At 40.0% G+C, this 23,516-nt stretch overlaps 1 protein-coding gene across 3 annotated transcripts in view; it reads right to left on the reverse strand.

The window, feature by feature from the left end:
• Nucleotides 1-22,636, reverse strand: part of PREX2 (phosphatidylinositol-3,4,5-trisphosphate dependent Rac exchange factor 2) — a 177,981-nt gene extending 155,345 nt beyond the window's left edge. The window contains exons 1-2 of one of the 3 annotated variants that reach the window (XM_083827119.1): nucleotides 22,403-22,636; nucleotides 22,108-22,306 (exon numbers count right to left, since the gene is read on the reverse strand). In XM_083827119.1, coding sequence (XP_083683245.1) covers nucleotides 22,108-22,248 — 141 coding nt within the window. In that variant the 5' untranslated portion in view covers nucleotides 22,249-22,306; nucleotides 22,403-22,636. Of the gene's footprint in view, nucleotides 1-19,141; nucleotides 21,272-21,301; nucleotides 21,323-22,107; nucleotides 22,307-22,402 lie in introns of those variants that run through there. The other 2 variants (XM_083827120.1, XM_083827122.1) reach the window with 2 other exon arrangements.
• Nucleotides 22,637-23,516: the final 880 nt, after the last annotated feature.

Below are 23,516 nucleotides of genomic sequence, written 5' to 3' on the forward strand. Positions count from 1 at the left end.
TCGACGTGTTTTCTATACTTTATGTTATGTTTCGCTGCTCACTGGAACGAATTGGCTGCTATGAATGAAAAGAAACTTTTGCATCTCATCAGCGGCATGAATTTCGACTGAAAGCTGCTGTGCAGGACTTCTATGAAGAGTCTGGGCCCGGTGCCATCCTTGTGCTTGTGAATGAAGCGGCATGAGCCACACGCCCTCCTCCCCCGTGTCTCCTCCACCCCCCGGCTAGGGCCATCACCATTTCCTTTGCGACGGAGACTGGGGAATCAACTGTTTGCTCGTGAAACGAACATGACCCAGAAAGGCATTCAGTGCGATCAATGCGCTCGCTTGAGAGATCTCAGCTGTGCTTTCCATCCTGCTGCTTTCACTCCTGTTTTCTAAATCAACTTGTGAACCAATGGCGAGGCAGCCCCTGTGGCTCATTCACTTGATAAATAGGCCCCTAAACTGATCTTTGACCTTGCTGCATACTTTTCCTAAGTTACTGCTGACCCCAGAGACTCTGTACCCTGCTGCCCATACAGGTTTTCCTTTGCTTTGTACCAGGACATACTGATTGAGGAGAAAAACCAACCAAACAAGAAACTTTTATTACTGTACAATTACTCTACCAGCAAAGTCATTATTTTTCTCTTCACCTGTAAGAACTACCACGTGTTTCTGATTAAAACACTACAGCCATCTGAGTGTTCAGATGATACAATGTGCTACAAAATCTATTTAGGCTAATGGCATTTACATTTGTTTCAAAATTAGCGATAGATGTAGTCCCTACTTAAACAACCAAGTTCATAACCGGCTACATTTTAGATACAAGATTCTGCTGGATCTGGAAAAAGAACCAGCTGATGTCATGAAATTTGCTTAATTAACTTAAGAGCCAAGCCAGGCTCCAAGAAGAGGCTATTAAAAAATTCAAAGAGCAAACACAACGTCTGTTTCAGATATGTATTTGCTTAGCTCTCCTATAGTCTTTAGGTATGCTCAAATTCAATAAGGGACTCCTCAAAACAATTTTAAATAGACATACTCAAAGCAGTACAACTATAAAATGCCTCCATGTTGCACAGAATACCATATTAACTATTTTCTCTTATTTAAAACATGGATTTAACTAAACTTTCTAGCATGCAATTCAAGTTTATCACTTCAGTTTTCAGAAACTACTTGGTATAACATCCAAGTTTTCCTGTTTCAGAACAGTTCTTTTTATGTATCTACCCAAAGAAATTATGCAGTTACACTTTCATTTAATAACACTAAATCCCTGAGCTTTTGTCTTTTTCAATAAAAAACTACTTTGCTCAACTACTCAAAAAAGCATCCCAGTTTCCTAAGAAAGTTTACTCTAGTGGAACCAAGTAATCCCACACTACCTGAACAGTAACATATGAAGACCACAACAGATAAATCCAAAATGTCAAGAAATGTTCTGGCTTCTGGTACAAGGAAGGTTACTGCTCTCCACAACATGCCAGAAACCTCTTCCAAGCACTGGGCCAGTACAAGTCCAGAGGCAGCTTCCCCAGTTGCCTCTCTCCATCCAGCCAGGTAGCTCTTTGTCTCATAGCCAAGGATGGGACAGCAAACTGGGAGAGCAAGGGTGAGGTACTTTGTCAAAAGCTGAGATACAGGACTCAAAGCTGTATTTAGAGGAAGGTTTCACATCAGAGGCTATGTCTTTATCTACAATACCAAGTAGATGCTGGGAAGACAAAAAGTTGTTCCTAAGATGAGAATAACAATAACTAAGAGGAAGAGCAGCAGAGTTAGCACAACTTCAGCAGAAACCAGCAACTGGCATTGCAACACAGGCTGCTCTTGCTCTGCTGCCTCTGCCCAACTCGCTTTACATGAGCAGAGAAGTATGCTAACTTCCAGTAACAGCTCTAAGATCTTTTTTTAAACTGGAAAACATACATTCTGCCATGTAAACCAATACTCTCCTCTGCATAAGTCATTAGTCTTCACATTCGGAGCAGAAATCTCTACTAACTGGTAATAATAGTAGATAAAGTAGTCCTCAGAGTTTACCAGAGCGAGAAATTGCACTTGCCTGGTGTTTCACGACTATTTCCAAATAGCCAAGGAGCAAAAAACCTAGGAAACCAGAATTTCAGTCTGAGTTTTTTAAGCAGAGTGTGCTCAAGTGTTCTGACATACCGATTTCTGCTTGCAGTTTATTGGCATTTCCCACCTATCCCCCTGCCCTTGCTCGCTGCTTCCACACCCATCACCCACCCCAGTCTCCCAATTCTGATGATTTCTGCTCTCACACTTCTCCCTGACTCTGCATTTATCAACACACACTCCAGCCAGCCTGCTCTAAATCACCTGTCTGCTTTATGCTGTTTATTCCTCCTGACAATGCTTCATCCAAGCAGTTAATCACCCCTCTGAGCCAGCACGATGCATCCCTCTCCTCTACCCCACATTCTGGAGAGTAGGGAAAGTGGCACTGAAAGTACAGGACAAAGCCTTTCTCAACCCAGCATTAAGGTTTGGTACCAGAGGGGTCCAGGCTGTCAGAGACATAACTGCTGGGAAAATCCCACTGAGGCCGGTGGCTGTGGGCTGGAATAGGCTCCGCGGCTGTCCAGAGATGGCAGACAAACAGTGGGATCAGCGCAGCGGTGTGCAGGGTGCCAAGAACACCGAGTGCAAACGGAGACTATGGGCAGCGACGGCGCAGGCTTCCAGCAAGCCTCCACCAAGCGCTTCCAAGCTTTTCACTTGGTCGAACTGACTGCATTTGCACTCAACATGAAAATGTCTCCGACGTTAGGAAAATAACCCCACGACTTTGCCTCCCTCTCCTCAAGTTTAATAAAGTTTTATGAAACATGAAGGTGCCAGTTTCCTGACCAGACACATACAGAACTCGATTCTTGCATTTAATCTGTTTATTAAAAGCAAATGTTGTGTGCTTTACCGAGCTGGCCATGAAACTACAAAGATAAACTCCTCATTTGTGCAGAGTGCTTAAAAACACGCAGAATGAAGTTACCACTCAGTGTGCTGTACAAAGTCACCATTATCATGTTTTCTTTCTAGTATAAATTAATAAAGTATAAATCTTTAAATACCTCTTTTCACTTTAAAAACTTTAAATACTATGTCATGAGGTTTCAAATGAGAGTCATTTATTTAAAATTATTAAAGCATTATCTAGCTACCTTTTGCTAACATGGAGCACACGGCACAGGTTTGTGTTTAAACTATGAACACCTGAAGAACTCTGTTTTCTATTTCCCCAACTGTTTTCTCTATAGTACCTTCAAATTAACCAGCCCCCTTCTTTTTCTGTTGTCGACAGCATCTCAGTCAGGTTTCCAAAGCCTGCTGCTCTTTTCCCTAGCAGTATCAACAGTTAGGTTCTCTCAAACTAGTTATCCTGCTCAACAGGATGGCAGATCAGATTTTCACATTCATATTTTCTTGCACTATGGCAAGCCAATCTACCTTAGAGGTAGCTACAGATTGAATATTTCAGACACATCAGCAGGAGACAGCTAAATTCACTCTTCCTGCTATTTCCCTAAGCAAATCCAGGAAATAGTAGAAAACTTCCATAGTACATATATACACCTTCAAACTTAACGTTACCCATAATCATAATGCTCAAGCTAAGAAAATGAAATCCTAGACATTCAAGTCTCTTCTTTTGCAACTTGTTACCGGCAGCACTGGCAGCTGCCACATCATTCACCAGCCTCTTTCTCTGGTTCTTCCTATGGTTCATACAGCAGAAACGTCAGATGCCAGTCATCAGAATACCTACCCACAGCAAGAAGTGGCACCACTGACAGGAACAGCATGGTTTGAGCTCTCATCGTTGCAAATGATCAAAGCCTGAATGTACCAGGAATAAGACGCAAATCTCAGAATTTCTCACTGTGGCATTTTGAGAACACTTCCTCATTATTATCAGAATACACAATCTACAATACACATTAACAGTCTTTTTGGCTAATGTAAATTTGGACTTTCAAAGTAAATATTTATTTAATCTAAGACAAAGCACTTCCATTATAACACTAGAGTTCCAGGATAATGTTAACTTCTTAGTCCTTGTCTGAGCTAGAAGGACGTACGGTAGCTCCTGTGAAAGCCTTTGCAACCACAGACATTAAATATTCTTCTGGAAACTTAAGTATTTTATTCATTCCCACTTAATGAATTCACTTTTGTGGTTACCAAAGAGAGGTGATAAAAACTGTCATCTTTTATCCATACTAGAGACACTAAGAATGAAAGAAAAAAAATGAATATGAATAAATGAATTCTTAAGCATAAGAACAATTTTCAAGGGAAGTAGAAGTATGAAAAAATTATAGACAAATCTTATGGAAATCTTGGCTGCTGAAGTAATACCAATAAAGAAAAATAGATCATATAAAGGAAAAATCTGTTGGTCAGCATTAGGAAGGGTATTTAACTTAGTATGGTAACTGAACGAAAAAAGAGACAGAAAGCCTCTGAAGTGCTCAAAATGCACCTCAAGGTGCTCTGAATTTGTCTTTGAGGCAATTTGTCTTCCCCCATTAGCCACCTGGGTAAACAGCTCCTAAAATAGGCCCCTCTAGTAGATGTCTCAGGTTAAGACAGATCTGTTCATGTATATTAATATCTGCATATACACAGATCACACAAACGTAACTCTTATTATTCTGATTTAGCGTTGCCTTGTCAACCTCTATCTGAAAAGAACCTGGAGATAAAACTGATATTAAACAGGTTGGGATCAGCAGCCTGTTACCCTTCTCCAACCCAAAATCTAAGGTAACTATTTTCCTGGGATTTCCAGTCAACGGGACATTCCTAAGTATGAGCATACAAATTCAGAAGTTTATTGTGCAGAAGTTTGCTTACAGAAAATTAGGAGCAATCTAAACTTATCTTCAGCCTTGCAGAATCAGAGTACTGATCACTGAGGCCATTATTTCTCATTAAGGGAAAAACTGGACACAGACTTTTTAATTAAAAAAAACTAAGCCTCTGCGGGGCAAGAGCAGCAGTATCTATCTCCCCGAGGCCAGACGACAAAGTGCTGAACGGTAGTTATTAAAATAGCATTAAAAAAAAAAAAAAAGAAAATTATCTAGTGTAATTACACACAAAGCTTCAGATGAAATGTTCTGCAAAAGTCCTGTCCCCATGTGAGTAGCCAGAAGTAGCATGAGTGCTGTCAGATGAACTGCTTTCATTTTCAGAAGCACTGGGGACCTGAAGAGAATCTGAAAATTAACCAGCAAGCTGGTTCCTTGGGTCTTTGTCTTGGCCTCGGCATAGCCTCGGGCTATGCAATACTTTATGTTAATTATCCATTTTTACTATGATATTAGTCATCACCTAGCAAATAGCAGATTCACATGGGCTACTAGCTTCTTCTCTGTAGCTGTACGCAGCCCGTGCAAACCCTGACAGGCACACCAATCACTTATAGCAGGTCAGAGGAATAAAAACCAGCAGCATTATAAAATATACAACTTCAAGGGATAAAATGAAAGACTTAAAATTTGATTTAGTGGTATGTTTCTGCAACACTTAAAAAGTGATAAACTATATTCGTATGTGAGTTCTGATCATGAATCATCATAGCTTTCCAACCCACATAATATTTTGGAATAAAAAGGGGGTTATTGAAATTAAGTTTGTTTTCCTGTGCAATACAAACAGGTGTGTCTATCCAGACATTTCTCTAATACCAAAAAAGCAAGATTGTTGATTCTATATGCACTCTATTTTTTCACTCTTATGCTGTGTAAATAAAAATATGCTCTTACTCGAGATCATTATTATTTCAAATCAGCAATACTGTAGGATGAAACCAGGATCAACATGTTTTGGTAAGAACCTGAAATATTCTGATCTTTAGGAGAGCAGTACAAGATACATAGGAAGACTCAAACATACTAAGTACAACTGAAAGGACTTTTGCCCTCAAGATGTAGAAGCAACAGCGCCAACAAAGCTGCTCCTGAGCCAGATGTGCAGACCCATTAAAAAAAAAAAAAGATCCCGTTACATGAGGAGATGGATTTCTGGCACTGTCCCATCACCTGCATGCATGTTTGCTTCCTGCTTCCCATTTTTCCATTCTTTCACATTTCTATTTTTTCCTAGGCAGAGAAAATCGGAATGATCTCCACACTAGGGAAGGCCAAATAAAAATCTCCACTTGAGAAATTCCCTGCTAAGAATTTAATACCTTAAGTTTAGTCAAGTCATGTTAGACATCTCTGTGAAAATTCAGGAAGACAGTAGTTCCCTATAATCTTGTTTTTTATTGTACTAGCAGAGGCTTTTTAGAGATGAAAAATATTCTAAGATTGTCTCTGCAACAGTTATACTTCATTTTCTCTCAAAACCCTAGAAGTGAATTAGGTTTAAAATTTGGTTGCATGTGGCAAGTTTGTCATGCATTTACATTTTTCATTAACCAGAAATAAAAAAATCCCAATTTTTTCACTCTAAGATACTTCATATTGCAATAGGAATGCTTGATATGCAAATATTTGCTCCTCATCCATACTGCTGCCCTACTGCCACTAAGCGGTGCACCTTTCGGTTAAGTCTATCAAAAACAGCATTGTCTCTTCCAAAAGATAAATAGGTAAATAAAACTCGATGCACCTATCTCTGAAGTCCAGTTATCTGTTAAGAACAACACCATCTTCTGCAAGAGAAAAATAACAAAATTTGAATAGATGGAAGAATAAAGGGTCAAGTGCTGTGATATACTGGTAAATTCCTTTTGGAAGTTCATGGAGTAACTACAACGAATGTTTCATTCCATTACTACTAGCCAGCACAGGAGATAAGTTTACTGTGTAAAATTAAAAGGTTTAGAATTAAAAGGGTTAGTCAGAAGCTGATGCACTGTATTAGTCCAGACCTATTTGGTGCCTGCAAAGGAAGAGGAAGCAGAATGGAGTAACCATTATGGCCTTTATTGGACATTAAGACAAATGTGCAATACTGTATACAAAGAATGGTCTAGATACATAATAACATTTTCCCCAAATCCTGTTTTACACCCAAAAATTCTTGTAGTCAAAAGTCAAATTACAGTTGACAAGTAGGCATGGCAATTTTTTTTCAGTACGAAGATGCATAATATGAAAATGCATAGTATTAGCAGTGGCTATCATATTTTATTTTTTATATTGTAATACCATTTTGTCCAAGTCTAGTTATTCATTTATTAGTAAAAGTTACAAGTGCAAAAATTCCTTGTTTTCAGCACTCAAGGTTGTTGTAATACAGATGAAAACTAATTAATCCAGTATATTTCCAGCACACATTTTTCACAAGATGCACAAATTAACCTCATTTTTCATGATATAGCAGTTGCCAGGAGAAACAACACTAGCTCACGCATCCTGTAAAATAACCTACATAAAATCAGCTTAAATGTCAGGCAGGAAAATTTTATGTATTTTATGTAACACCACCATTGATAGCTGTTGTAAAGTGGCATTTGTATATAAAATAGGTTTGACAGAGAACTGGAGAAGCTTCAGAAGATGAAAGATGATTCGTTTTTAATGATACACCTGAAAATTTTGACTCAGACCCAAGAAAGTGTCTGAAGGGATTCTACTACCGAAAACACATCTCACTGAAGAAGTGTCCTACAAATGAATTTGGACAACTTATATTTCACTGGATTGTACACATCCTAATTTGACAACTGCATTATAAAATCTAAGTTAAGAATTTGCAAAGATTGAATACTAACTAGTCAACTTATTGACATAAAAATTGATATTGTAGCAGGTTATAAACTACTATGAAATAGAATTGTACTTTTAAATGTTTTTAACTTAGAAAAGTTTCTTCACTTGGTCTATTAAACAAAATGATAAATTGTACCGGTATTACAGCTCCTGTCAAACTTTTCTTTCATGTATTCCAACTGGAAAGAAAAACCTTTAATCATGGTTGAAGGTCATTTATACGAACTTACAGGAGTGTTTCATAATATTCATATAGGAAATTTAAGGATAAGCAATCTCTTATAAAGTCATCAGGCTGAATCTTGACTTCAAGGGCTTTTGCACTGCTCTAATCAGATCATAATCAGATCATTTGTCTTTCAGTACCTATGGAAAAACACAGCAGTATCAGTGCTTCATCCTCACTTTCACATGAAACTTTCTTTGTTGTATTTGCCATGTCACTGATTCACTAGCTTTATGATTTTTGTCCTGGCATAGCGCACCAAAAATACAGTAACAGGGCTTTTTTTTTTCAGTTCAAACTATTCTGAAAAGATTCCAAGCTTCCTATATTCCTATTCTTCTCTGCTTCCCTTTTGAGGATGTCAGTCATGCTCATAGTAGTCACAGTCACACAAGCATGAAGATTATTTAATATAACTATTTCATCAACTATGCAAAAGCATTTTAACCACAGCACAATCTATTCGAGCATTTATAAAAAGGGAACTTTAAGCTTTCCCTTCTGAAATTTACTATTTCGAATTGCAAATAAATGCTGAAATGTAAACAGGGTGGGTAGAATGGGCAGTAAATTGCCTGTAAAACATTTAAGAAAGTGAACCACTGCTTTTTGACAGAGAGCACAGCAACTTCATACACTAACAAAAAAACAGTTCTTTTTGCACTCATCCTCAAAATGAAGAAAGCTTTACCTTCCACGGGACTGAAGAACTCTTCAATATCTGCACAGCCAGAAAACAGGAAACTTTCCTTCCCTTTGTTTCTGTCCGGTCTGACTATTGTAACAGTTTGGAATAACTAAACATGGGAAAAAGTCCCTTTATTTCCTGTGAGGGCAACCTCACAGCATATGGGAAGAAATTAACACACTCATACAGAATATAACTGCCAACTTCCAGGCATTATTCTTAATAAACAGGATCTCACGCAGTGTCAAAGAGATAAATGAATGAGGAATAACCTTAAAGTAGACGAAAAATAAAGTTATCCCTATCAGGACTTCACTCTCCTTCTTCTGTCCCCATAAAGAACATTTCTAGGTGTATTACAATGCATTTAAATGTGGTAATCACATCCAATTCATTCTGTAATTTCCATTCATTAATTCCAGTATTATTTTTAGCGGTAGTTACCCGTTGTATTGTACAACTGAACTATAAAATCAACTTCTCATTAGAAAAAGAATCATTCTACTTAGAGAAAACAGCAGATGCAACCCTTCTATGGATACTTATAGGAACTATTTTCAGCATTGGGAAGAAATATACAAATTGTAACTTCCAAACTGTTAAATCAGTCATATCATCTTGAAAACACCTTTTACTTGTCAACTTGAGATTATCTAAAGACAGCTCACACTTCACCCCCCTTTAATTACAAAATGCTCAATTATCTCTTGATAATTATTGAAACTCCATATTTCAACATAAAATAAATGAAAATAAACACACTACAACCAAATGCAAAGATAATATTTTCACACCTCAGGCTGACAACATATGAAGATGTCCAAACAACTGCATTTCTGCATTACTGCTAGCCACGCTCACTTTAACCATCCAGCAACACAGGTAATTCATGGAACCATGAGTGGCACCTATTTCAACACTGCAAAAGACAGCCACATCTGTTCTACTAACACAAATACTACGTTATGAGGAAATCTCATCACATACTTGACTTGTTTTGATGGTGGTTTTCTTTTTTTTTTTCATTTTTCTTACTGTCACTGGCTGCCTCTGTCCTCTACTGAGCCCTCTTACACCATCTTTTCCCCATATACAGTTTCACACTGCAAACCAGAATGGTGAGAAAGAGTAAACGGCTGTTACAGCTCATACCTCAAGCATCATCCCCAATCTCTAAAAATACTGCTTTTGATACTTTAACATAAATAAAGAGAGGAAAGCAGGGCCTAAGTAAGGTGCTAACTACACTTTGAAAAAAAAAAAGGATAATTAGAATTCTTCGACATGTTTCGGTCCATGACAAATGACAATTCAGTACCTTGATCATCTATTACACACATTTGGCTATTTTGTTCTTACCCTTTCAAAAGTGTTGTGCAAAAGATTAAGAACAAAACCAGGGTGAAGATCAATGATACTGACACCAAAGAAATTCATCCCAAAGGATTTTGACAGATGATCAAAAGTATGGGAGGATTTATCACACTTGGATTTTCAACAAGATAAATGCTGACAGTGTGAATTTTTCAGGCAAGACAATTAAAATGAGCAAAAGGAATTATTTTCACAGAATCACAGGATTGTCTAGGTTGGAAAAGACCTCCAAGATCACCTAGTCCAACCTATGACCTAACACTAACAAGTCCTTCACTAAACCATATCACTAAGCTCTACATCTAAACGTCTTTTAAAGACCTCTAGGGATGGACTCAACCACTTCCCTGGGCAGCCCATTCCAATGCCTAACAACCCTTTCAGTAAAGAAGTTTTTCCTAATATCCAACCTAAACCTCCCCTGGCACAACTTTAGCCCATTCCCCCTCGTCCTGTCACCAGGCACGTGGGAGAAGAGACCAACCCCCACCTCGCTACAGCCTCCTTTAATGTACCTATAGAGAGCGAATATACATATATAATAAGAAAGAGAGAGAGAGAGAGAGAATATATATATTTTGTGGGAATCATAGTCAGAAGTTACTGACGTCAAAAAACTAGACTGTAAAAAAAAAAAAAAAACTTACCACACTCAGAGATTATGTCACTTGCATCCAGGCCTTCCATCCACAATCTGCAGTACCAACGGCCCCCAACCTCTGATGACTGAAGATGGGAAGAATACATCCTCCTTAAATAATGCTACCAACCACTATTACAAAAAAATGTTACTGTGATAGACCTACTATGAAATGTATCACATTAATTCACAGATTCCTTCCAACACCTCTCATTTTAGGTCTTTATCTTACACTGCAAGTTCATTTTTAAGTGGTATTGTATAAGCTTTAAAAACAAAAAACTACAGACAAGTGGAAGGAAGTAGCTATCATTATAAGTTTACGTTGGCCATTTTTACAAAGGCATTTCATGAAACAGGACGTATTTACTGTCTTCCCACTTTATGTGGCTTCTGCAAATATATCTCTCCCACAAACAACGGAAAAATAAACACGCACTGATCAGTGAGGACCATTTTACAAGTTACTCTTAAAATGACAAAGACCAACTCTACAGGTATATGCCACTACTTCCCTACCTTCTACCATGTAAAGTTTTGGCATCTTTTTAATGAAAGCCCCGCTTGTACACTACAGAGCTTCAGTTGCTTTCTCATCTGTTTAAGTCTCAAATGCCTCTGTGACTTTTAAAACAAAGTCCCTTCACCACACTCATGCTACAGAACCCAAGGACATCTCAAAGCATCATATCACATATTATTTCTTCTAGGCATCTGGATACACCATATGCTTAAATTCCTTGGGTAAGGTAACTTAGCACATACTAAGCAATAAAATGAAGTGATTTTCCAGTCTTGTTACACAAATTTATAGCATCCCAGAGATCAATCACTTGGTTATACAGTATATCATTTCAACTTTATAGCTTTGGGCTTTTAGTGCCCAATTCTTTCTAAAATGTCACAGTAGGGATTAAGAAGTAAAAGCATGGCCAATTAAGTTTACAGAAGAACCTGAGAACATCCTGGAAGTGTATTATACGCAAAGAAGAGACATCGTACTTTCCATTCTCCCATTTTGTATCTAGTACTTTCCAGCTTATTTCAATAATATAAAATAGGAAGTTCCTGATTCCTGTGGTACCTTTTTAGAAGAACATACAAACTAACGAATTATTTCAGGGGTTGCACCACTTTCATCGTGTTTTTTTCCCAATATGGATTTTTTAGCTTGTAATGGTATAAAAACAGCTTTGTTTTGGATACACATTCATCATGTTTTAAACTACCATAATTTGGGGTGAGGAGTAGCAAGGACACAAATACAGTCATCTCATCCACTTCACCAGATTGGGTCCATTACAAGATACTCAAAAACAGACACTTGGCTTCCAAACTCACCCTTTGCTGCCTAACCAGCAAACTTTTCATGAACAAGCCCCAACATACAGGTCACTGAAGGCTTTCTGAAAGCACAACTTCATGAAGTTAGTACAGCGAAGAATTAAGCTTTTCATAGAACTGGATATTTACATTTACAACAAGTATAACAATTGTAAACACAATTCTAGCCCAACTGAGAGAACTCTTTTAAAAGTTTAAACTTTTTGACTTACAGTTCTTGAAATTATGCCTCAGCCGTTTCAGCTGGGGACTTGGAGATCACAGCCACATGTATATTCCAAATGTCACCTTCAGAGCTGTTTCTCAGACTGTGGATTGTATGACACTAGTCATTGCCCATCAGTCAGCTACACCTGCCCAACCTTTAGGCTCTGAATAGCTGCTACCCAGTTATATCTTCTTGACTGTTTTTTGCGATGTAAATAAAGTATCCTTAGTATCTATCAAAAGGCTGAAGTCCCAAGTGCAGAAAGTTTCCAGTGGTCCAGCTCCCACCTAGCCAGTTACAACATGGATTAACTGCATAAACCCAATGTGTAATTCTTCCTGGCCTAGATGTTCTCCATGTTTAAAGCCTATTTCTCCTTTCCTATTCAGCCTGCCAGCCGATGGCTCTTGCCCAATCCACACTATTCATATTGATTTATATCCCTGATGGAGCTCTTAATATCCCCTATTTAAATATACAGAAGACACCCAATGCACTCCTAGCAACTCAGCTGCCCAGTACATTACCACATTCCTGCTGAGATCACCTAGAACATATTAATTACGTGGCTCCCTGGGGGGGCAACAAGTTATTTTCCAACACTTGTCTAAGAGCACTCTCACTCCACCAATGCACCTCCATCATATGCTCCTCATATCCTGTTTGATTTAGGCATAAGGAGGCTGGGACTGTTGAGTCAACTTGCAGGAACATATCCACCCCTCTCACTAGGAAGTATTCCATTTCAACAGCCTGAGAAACTACCAGTATATTTCATAGGGAAAATATATAAAAGCTGTATTTAATGTAAATTCACTTGTCAATTGATACTGGTCACTTTCTCTGGCTGTTGTAATAGACAAAACTTTATTGCAAACGTATCAATACATATAATGAATTTAAACTTCAGGTGCAAATCGCAGCAGCTACAACCAAATTTCGTTTTAAAGTGAGAATGCACAGAAAACTTCCCTTGGAAGGTCAAGGGGTGGATTATTTACTCTGCTGCATGCAAGAGATAAGATACTATCAGTCTGTCAGGGGGCCTGCATCACAGGCATGGAAATAAAGCAAGCCACATTACTGCATCTTATTACTGTTCTGTCCACTACTGCTTCTTCTACCCATTCTGCCACACTACACTCATGTTCTTGAGACTTGAAAACCACAGAAAGCCCATGATGTATGCCAGATGACTTGGCAGCCGGGATGCCAAAAGCACAAGGGAGAATCAGGAGGTCTCATAGGGTCTAGAATTATTTATTGAGAAAATAAGCATCAACCCCTAATATCTCAGTTCTGCCCCTACAGTAGGATAACTTGAGCTGTGAACAGTCTATGAGAGAATTACAGGAGCAGTAAAGCTTGCACAAAATGAAGCTGACTTTGTGAAGTTATCCGTGCAGTTTCTCAGACATTTTAAGCAGACATCCATTCTTCTACCATCAATTATATATAAAGGGAAAAGACTGTTTTGAAGTCAGACTACTGAAATGGGAATCAAGACATCAGATTATATTTCTGGCTCTGCCACAAACTTCCTCTGGGACCCAAAATCAAGTTCTGTCTCTAAGTTTCCCATTTGTACAACTACTCAGATTTGATTTATTAATGACAGTAATGCACTGAGAGATCTCCGAACAGAAAATATTACAAGAGTGCCAGGTTATCTGTCCCCTGAACATATATAATACAGTGGGAAAATTATCTGTGTATCTGAGATTTTTCTTTGATTTTGAATATTTGCTGAACAGCGTAACCTGGCCATTTGCACTGCAATTTCAGACAAAGGAAACAAAGTAGAGGTGCCAACCAGCAAAAAATTGCTTCCCTGAAGAGTTGAAATTTCAAGACAGTCTGTCTTTTTCCCTGTCACACCAAAAAAATCCAAAATTTAGGATTCATGTAAGTTGGAAGGGATCTCCAGAGGTCATGTAGCCCAGCCACTTATCAAAGCAGTGTCAGCTAGGACAGGTTGCTCAGTCTTGCCTAGCTGAGCTTTGAAGAAAATATAGATATTCCGCAGGCTATGGGCAACCCGTTCCTGTGTTTTACTATCCTCACATTAAAATATATTTTTCTCCACACATTGGGTTGGAATTTCCCATTTCCCATTGCCTCTGCTTTGTCCACTGTGCACCCCTGAGAGGAGTTTGGCTCCATCTTCTCCACATCCTCCCATCAGGGAGCTGCAGACAGCAATAAAAATTCCCTGCGACTTCTCTTCCTGAGGTACAAGAAACCTTATTCTCTCAGCCTCCCTTCACAGATAGTATGCCTCGGGCCCCTCACCAACTTGCTGGCCTTCCACAGGACTTGCTTCAGTAGACACATTTCTTTCTGGAACTAGGGAGACCAAAACTGGACTCACCAAGGTATCATAACTGCAGAATACAGGAGAAAGAATCACTTCACTTGACCTGATGGTAACAACCTTGCAACAACCCAGGATGCTGACTGCTTTCTGCACTGCAAGGATGTACTTGTGCTCAAGTTCTTCTGCACAAGCACTCCATGAGCCCCTTCTTTAAAGCTGCTTCCTAGCCCCCAGACTATACTGGTTCACAGAGTTATTCCACTCCAGGTGTAGGAGCTCTACGTTTGCTTTCATTGAACTTCATGATGCTCCTATCATTGCATTACTCCAGCCTCTTGAGGTCCCTCTGACTGCTGAAAGTGTGCCTTCCCATCACGCCAACCAGGACATTACTGAAGATGAGATTCAAAGATGAAAAAAAGGCCGCACAATAACACTGGCCAGCTCCCCCAGACGCATCCCATCTGGTCTCCTACTTCTGTATATCCATTTTCCTCAAGTACTTTGTAACTGTGCCTTCTTCTACTGAAGGCAATGGCACATTCCCACAAAATCCGCAAGCGGCCTTCAAGAGGAATACAGGAAACCCTTATCAGTGAAAACTCCAGAAGGAAGACCACAGAGAACCTCAGCCTTTTCTGTGTCCACTTTTCACAAAGTTCTCTCCCCACTGAGCAGTAGGCACACATTTTCCTTAGCCTTCCTTTTCCTACCAACAAACATTAAAGTCCTTTCTGCTGCCCTTCACACTTCTAATTTCAGTACCAGCTGAGTTCAGACTTTGCTGTCTCCATTGCTGCATGGCTTTATATTCCTCCTGAGCAGTCTGTCCCTGAGTACTCTCTTGGGTCCCACACCAATGCACGCCATCTATTCACCAAAGACAGGGACAATCCTGCTCAGTCCAAAACAGAAAACTGGACAAATATTAATGTAGTTTAGAATTAAAGTAAAGCCAGAAAAATAGTTAAACATAAATCCTGGAAAAGAATATCCATGAGTACATATGTATGCAAATTTGTTTAATATACTTAAATACAAAGGTGGAGCCTAAATTATTCTAATTATTAATTTAAATTATTATCTTGCTCAACTCTATACTTCATTCATGGGTAGCCCAATTCCTTTCCAAACACAGGGACATATACTTAACATACAGACAGATATATATATATATATATATATGTATGGTTAACAGCCTTCCACAGACTGGCAAGCTGCCCCCACCTGTATCTTAGGTCAACTATAGCCAGTTTGGATTTGTTTATTTTGGCCAAAATACAGTTCCTTTTGGTTTCCAATGTGAAGAACTTCTCAGTTCCTCCTATAGTGTAATACTGTTACTAACTTGGAATTCCTCTGCTTTGACAAAATTGTTCTTCATGCTAACCCTACCAAAAAATACTAACCCTGGAATGAATAGTTTCAAAGCACTTGCTGTTTTAAAATGGTGACAAAAATTGCTACTGAAGAGGTTTGAAAAATATGTCTCCATAAATATTTGAAATCACCCCAAACAGGATACCATTCAACAGGATTAGGCAGCATATAGTAACTTAGTCTGGATGTATCGATGGATGGTCCCTCCAAATAGTTTCTTCTAAATCAGTAACTCATTATTACAATCTTGTGAAATTTATGGTCCAGGAGAGTCAGGACTGAGATATAAGGCAAAGCAAAGGAATAAATGGAACACTACAAATACAATGATATTTATAAATACAGACGTGTAAATATAAATATTTATTGTGTAAATAATGTCCTCTTCAGCATGCTACATCTTACAATAAGCCTTACAAAGAGAAGAGTTTATTAAATGCTATGAAACAAAGATTTCTCTTTTCTGTATTTACATTTTTCACTGAATAGATTAAAAAATAAATAAATATACACTTTTCCTTAAAAAGCAGCTTTTCAAAATACAGTCTAAGTACATCTGAGAGCAGTAAGGGGAAATTCATTGAAAACTATGAAATATCCATCAATAGTGCTGTATAATTCCCTACACTTCCAAACAAGATAAGACACATGCTTGAAAATCTTTCTTAAAAATGTCTGGGTTTTGCCGTTTTGCCTACACAAGGTTCTGTGCTCAGCTAGCAGAGATGTAAATAATCTTTTCTTGCAAACACACTCTACAAAGCAAGCATTTGATGTTGGGGATGGGGTTTACAAAGAAATAAACTGCTTTTAAGCAGTTACCCTTACTCTGATAAAGACCACAGGTGGTGCCATTGATATAGCCAACCAAGCCAAATAAGAATAGAATACTATATTCTTTTTTTTTCTTGTAATGCTTAAGCAAGTTAAAAACAGCAGAAATTGGAAGTGAATGGAAAAGATATTGGCTTTCTATGGTAATTGTGTTTGCACTTCCTTTTGACTTTTTATGATGAAGTTGCCATAGAATGTTGCTTTTCTTTTCCTGAAGAGAAAGGAAATCACAGAAGCTTATCAAAAAATGCAGCCAGCTGAAACCTTTCCCTTCCATTCATTTAAATCCCTTTTACAAATGTAATTATGCAATCCATTAAGAAGTCACTAATCATTACTGTAATTGAGATATATATAACATAAATAACCTATATAACATATATTCATACATACACACAACGACACACACGTTGTATCAGACTACAGCCATAAAAGATAATTTAAAAGCGGTTCTTCTGTAAAAGGTCCAACACCCAATTGGATCATCCAGCATAACCATTTGAGGAGTTTCAGTCTAGGACACAAATTATCTATTGCTGACATGGAGTAGAAACACTGAATTTGACTAATGTTTACCTGGAGTCTCAATTAATCACTTGTCCAACTAATTAGTCTGCTCAACAATCAGAGAAATACCTACTGAGCCAAAAGAAAGGAAGGGCGCAGGGTGGCAGGGAAATACAGGACCCCAGGACTCACACAGCCACTGAGAAGGTTGGGCGATAAACCTTATAAACATTTCTTTATGCCCATTGAAAAGCAAGGATTCTGCTTGCCTTAACAGAGCACGCATTTACAGCAAACTTAACCCCCCCCCCTTTTTTTTTCTTTTTTTTTTTTACTTTAGTAAAGTGGAAAGGAGAAGATGGTACAGTAGAATCTAATGGAACTGAACTTTGATTTGAGAATTAACCGGCTGAAACGTATGTTTATTCACAGAAGAGACTCTATAAACCATACTATATTCTACACAATAAACTGGCTGTCTTTTCCTTCCAGCTGCCTCAGGATCTAACAATTTGCCCCGGCTTCGGCCATGGGGTTTTGGAAGGCTCAGGCGAGTGCTAACATCTGCTTCTATTCCCATCAACGTCAAATTTGTCAGAACACAAAACTGCAGCAGAAAAACAATCTCTGTCAAATAAAAATAAACTCTACTTCCACAGCTATCCCCTGAAGTACCAAATGCAGCAGATCTATTACATGTCCAATTTCTATTCCAAAATAAAATTTCTTTCCTTAAATACATTTTTTTTTTTTTTACCTTCTATTGTATCTAGCCTGTATCACTGCAGTGTACCTGCCTCCTAAAGCTCTTCGTGGCTTGGTTTGCCTTTTCTGGCCAAACATCAGCATGAAGAACAAACATAACAAAGCCTTAAACCAAGTCAGAAAGTGACAAATTAAGCCAGCCACCATCTAATAACTCTTTACTATTAACTACCTCCAGTTTTACTGGTCTCCTTACTACTGGTACGTTCAGATGAGTACCCTGATTTCTACAGCAAATGAACCCTTGCAAGAAAACATTAAGCTAATTAAAAAAGAAAAATTAAACATTCATTAAAAAGTCAAGTGTATTTCTCAGCATAAAATACAAGACCAATGAGAATCTTGGAAAAGTTTACTCAGTTCTATCCTAACTAGCTAATCATGCTACTACTTCTAGAGAAAAACAGGAAATTTTCACTACATTTACAGAGAGCACATCAAATATATACAATTTTTCATTTCCTGGAAAGAATGAAATAAATAAGGTATACACTGATAAATCACAAAAGAAAAAAAAAAAAAGAAAAAAAAATAGCATTTTTACCATGAACACTCAACATAATATTAATTATTCAGTTACACTGTTAGATAACGTGATTATTTTGGGGAGAGAGCAAGTATTCACCAACTGTTGCCTTCACTTCCTTCCAGCAAGAACATTTTGGTGAAAGAAGATTCTCCTCTATCCCTGCAAGTACAGCTTCCACTCCACTGGAAAACACAGCTTTCTTTCTTGTAAGATGACATGATCACCCAAGAAGTATGGCCCAGCAGCAGAAAAATCCCAACAGCTAATTTAGCCAGTAAAGAACCAAGTTTGTAAAAGTAACCTCATGTTGTAGCTCATAGTGAACTCCATTTGTAGATATGATTTTCAGAAATATTTTAGTTCCTTAGGCAAGTTCTTCTATCAGTAGATTTAATTCTTTTAAGAAACACTAAATGCTAACAAGAACAAAAACTCTAGTATTGAAATGACCCTCCAAGTGTTGTAATGAAATGTTAGAAGGAAAAGTTCAACCCTTTCTTCATAATTCCCTGTGCCTACTCCCTCTGACATTGCTGTGACTATTGGTGGACTTAAGTTTATCCACCTCATGTACGTTTACATACCTCATTGAGATGAGCACAAAATCATTGTTTCTCTGTATTATGTCTCAACATACCATGTTACCATAGTTTATTACTGGAAGATTCAGATCTGAAAGAGTAATATTAGCACAACCAGACCTTTCCACACAGATCTGACTTGTGATGAAAGCAGATTAAAAACAATATACTGAATTTATACAGTGTAAAGGCAAGAAGAGGGGAATGAACTCACATGGGAAGGACTACTCAGGTACATCTATTTAATCAAATAATGAACCTATTAAATCTTCTGCTTTGTACTTAATAGCCTTGTAGAGCCCTGACAGAATACACAAACCACTTCTCACTGCATTGATGATAATTGGAGAAAGAGGAGTCACAGAGGAGCAGGAGAGCAAAAACACTTTAAATAACCAGTGAGAAATTTGTCCTTGGTGAGATGCTCTTTAATTCCAACATAAAGCGAAGAAATAATTCTAACACGTAATAGGCATGGCTCCCATGCAGGGAAACCAGCAAAGCATTTCCCATGTAGATACACACTAGCAAAGTCACATCCTCCTTATAATCTCATTCTCCAGCCAGCCACAGGCAGTAGCAGGTAAAACACCATTTCCCCAACATGATCACATCAGCAACAGGGATCTCCTCCTCCCACCACTCAGTTAGATCAGGCTTGCACTTCACTTCCACACCTGTTTATGTTACAGACTGCCCATCATGATAACTTAGTTTTGCCTCAGCCAGAGGGGTGGGGGATGTTATCAATTCACTTCACAGGATGCACAAAGTACTCAAAAAAAGAGTTAGGTATGATATGATGAACATTATACTTCCACACAAATCCCACTTAGGTACTGTCCCTGTCCTGCACAAGAATGACTGATGGAAGAAACATGAATTTTTGTCTCTTAATATAACTGCTTCCACAACAGGACATAAGCACAAGATGAAAGGTTCAGTCCAAACCGGTGAAAAGTTAGCTCTTGTCCTCACAAATGCTAATGTACCTTTCCAAAGGAACCATACATCATGAAACATGGCATTCTGTAACTCCACAGAAGACATAAGCTCTAATCCTGAAACCACAGTTTGTTCCTATAAACTTCAGTGAAAACTGCATGTACTCCATGTAAACTGTTAAAAAGACTACAAATGGCTTCAGCTTTCCATACATAAAGGAAACCCCATTTCTACCAAAATGACCTCCACTGACAGTGTCGAGGAGACCTGGAAGCCAAACTTAACTTGTATTGGAATTACAGCATCTTGGGCTGTCTCTAGTTTAACAAGGAACCCTGCAAAATAGGATAGGGTTTGGACAGAGAAAGTCAGTGCTGGGCCCCCACGTTCTTGCCCCATCCAGATGTGCTCCAAGAGAAAAATTTGCAGTTCACTTTCATCCAAAACAAACTCAGACTTTGTGCCCTAAGACAACCTCACGCTGAGAAGATGCAGCCTCCAGATCAAGAAGTAGCCACAGGAATGAGCACAATGCCAATATGTAATAAATGTGATTGGTCTCCACACTGGCACTAGTCCAGAGCCACCCCCCTCGTAAAATCCACCACCACAGGCACTCTCAACACCAGTCCTAGCAGACAGGCAAAGGGAAAGCTCCCAAGTTGTCTCCTCAAACCAAGGACAAGGCACAGTTCAAAAGCACGACATTTCCCTGCAAAGGGTTTAGATCTCTGAGCTATCACTTGAACATTGTTCACAAACATTAATGAATATGTAAAATTTGACCTAGAACCAGGCATTTAACTCCAGCGCTCCTCCCTTTCTCCATGTGATTTATTTAGATCATCTTGATCCAAATTCTGCAAGACTAATTACTGAATTCATTACTTGCATGCAACTTGAAGTCTGTACAGAGTCTGCTCTTCAGAAGGAGCACTTACTGCTTGAACATCAGTACCCATTTTGTCTGAAACTGTGGGGTCCAAAATTAAAGACACTACAAATTCTTTAAACTTGCTGAAAAGACCTAAGAATCTGACATACACCAAATGTGGGGCTTAAGATGAAATATTGAAGCATATTCCCTTAAGATTTTTTTTTACAGTAAGTAAAATTTGATTGTTAAATAGGAACAAAGTAAAAGGCAATCGCACAGCCACCTTCTCAAGTATACATCAAATATTTTTTTAGAAATAGAAAACACATTGGACCATTTACCATTTTTCAAGGTTCTGCTGAGGATAAACATATGGAGAAAATAAGCTACTCTGTAGATCTTATTTCACTCCTGTGTCTGTGCTTTTATTCTCCCTGTCACAGCCAAGTTGAGAATTTCCTCTTTCATGATAATAAGCAGAAAGTTCACAGATCTCAAAGCAGCAAAGCAGGAAGTTTGCAGTTTGAAGGATTTCCCCTCTTCAATGGCACAGGGGAGGAGAGAAAAATACGTGGGGGCTACTGTGAAAGATCCTCAGCAAAATCAAGCAGATGAGCTGGACGTATTTATCTCATCAGGGTCCTAGAGCGATGCTACCGACACCTCGAGCAAACGAAGCACAGCACAACTGTGCTAAGTAAGAACTGTTCCTCTGGGTTTCCCAAAGAGCGCACACTCCTTCCTTTCTTATTAGGGATTAGGGCGTTACCTGGCACAGGTAACCCCACCCGCAGTGTCAGTGGGGTGTGGACGGAGGTTCACCCGCTGCAGCACAGCTCTGGCCAGGGTCAGCCTGCCCAGGCGACCCCAGCACCCACAGCTGAGCCCAGCCTCCCAGGTGGCCCCAGCCCCCCGAGGTGACCCACACCAGCCCCGCTCAGTGCTCCTCACCCTCACCCCGCTGCCCTTCAGGGGCTGCCGCCCTCCCCAGCACCCCGAGGGGCCGCTGCCCCTCCTGCCCAGCCCCGCGGGGTGCCCCTCGCTGCAGCACGACCCTGCGGGCGGGCTCCCCGGGCAGGGCGCCCCTTCCCCAGCCGCGCAGCCCGGCTCGGTGGGGCGCCGTGCCGAGCCGTGCCGAGCCGCTCACCGACACCAGGAACTCCAGCGTGCCCACGTAGTCCCGCTCGGTCTTGAGCAGCTCGTTGAGGACGCAGACGCGGAGGCGAAGCTGCTTCTCCAAGTCCTTCCCGCTCTCCCCCTTGCCTTCCCCTCTGCTCTCCTCCGTCATGGTGCGCGGCGCGGCGGAGCGCTGCCCGCGGCCCCGCTGAACCGTGAGCGGCCCGGCGCTGCGGACAAGGACAACAAAAGAGCCCGCTGGGTTACATAGCGGGCCCGGAGCCGCAGGGATGCCCTGCCGCCGAGCAGCCTCTGCCCCGGCTCACCCGGCTCCAGCCGAGGTCCGGAGGCGAGCAGCCCCCCCAGCGGGCTCCGCTTTCCCGTCAGGAAGGGGACGCGGCCCTGAGGAAGCGAGCGGTCACTGGTTCCCAGCTCGCCCTGTGAGCTGGGAGGTTGGAAAGCCGCCGCCGCAGCACAGACTTGGACATTAATCAAAAGCTTTGTATCCATGTGACTCCAACCCCTTCCCCCCCTTTCGCTAAATCTCAGGAAAAAGGAAAGGAAACAACTTCAGGGAAGATTGCGTGCCAGCAGCTGCCTGTTTCGCACACAAGCTGCGAGCTCCGGTTGGAGGCTAATTGGAGATCTCCAACAACACAGCGCAAGAATTATAAAAATGTCCCGGCAAGCTGGCCAGGGAATCAGCAGTTGGGTTGTTTTGTGCTGATCGCCAGCGAAAGAGCCAGTGCAGCTTCCCCTTGCACACCTTCCCGTGAGATGTATGTTACACACACACCGATGTGCAACCGGGAATCACAAATACAGGCTGTGACACTCTTCTGAACAAGGATGGAGGTAAGCACGTCTGTGTGCTGAGCCCATACAACCAGCATGCTTTACAACAGGTTCAGAAAAGTTCCTCTGAGGTACATTTCGTTGTGGTTTTCTTTATTGAAACACGGTTCTTTAAAATCCCTGGCATATAAATTTCCCTGTCTGCATTGGAACATATGCACGTTAAAAGAGTAGCAGAAATGCAGTAACCTTGTCAATCAGTAAGAAGTCTATAGCTACCCCATACAAGAGGAAATGCTTTCTTGAATACTGAAATATGTCAGGACGCTATCGTCTGAATTTTGAGAGCACTGATGAAAGCTGAAGGTTTCTCTCTGGCTAGCTCTTCGGTCTGTGACTGGAAAGAAAACCCAGGTGCTCAAGCTCAAGATTGATATCAAAGTAGTCCTTCTAGACCTGTAACATCCTAAAGGGAAGGAATGACATTGAAACCACACAATGTAAAACTCTTCTGTCACAGTGCAAGCTGAGGCAGCAGCAAGAGTTCTTACTGGGACAGAGTAGGGAAAGGCATTCGTATTCTGATGCTGAGAAATCCCCTAGCAGTCTGCCTCACGCTTCTGTTGGCAAATAGCAAATACAGTT

Source organism: Anser anser, assembly GCF_964211835.1.
Source record: "Anser anser genome assembly, chromosome: 2".
Classification (NCBI taxonomy): Eukaryota; Metazoa; Chordata; class Aves; order Anseriformes; family Anatidae; genus Anser; species Anser anser.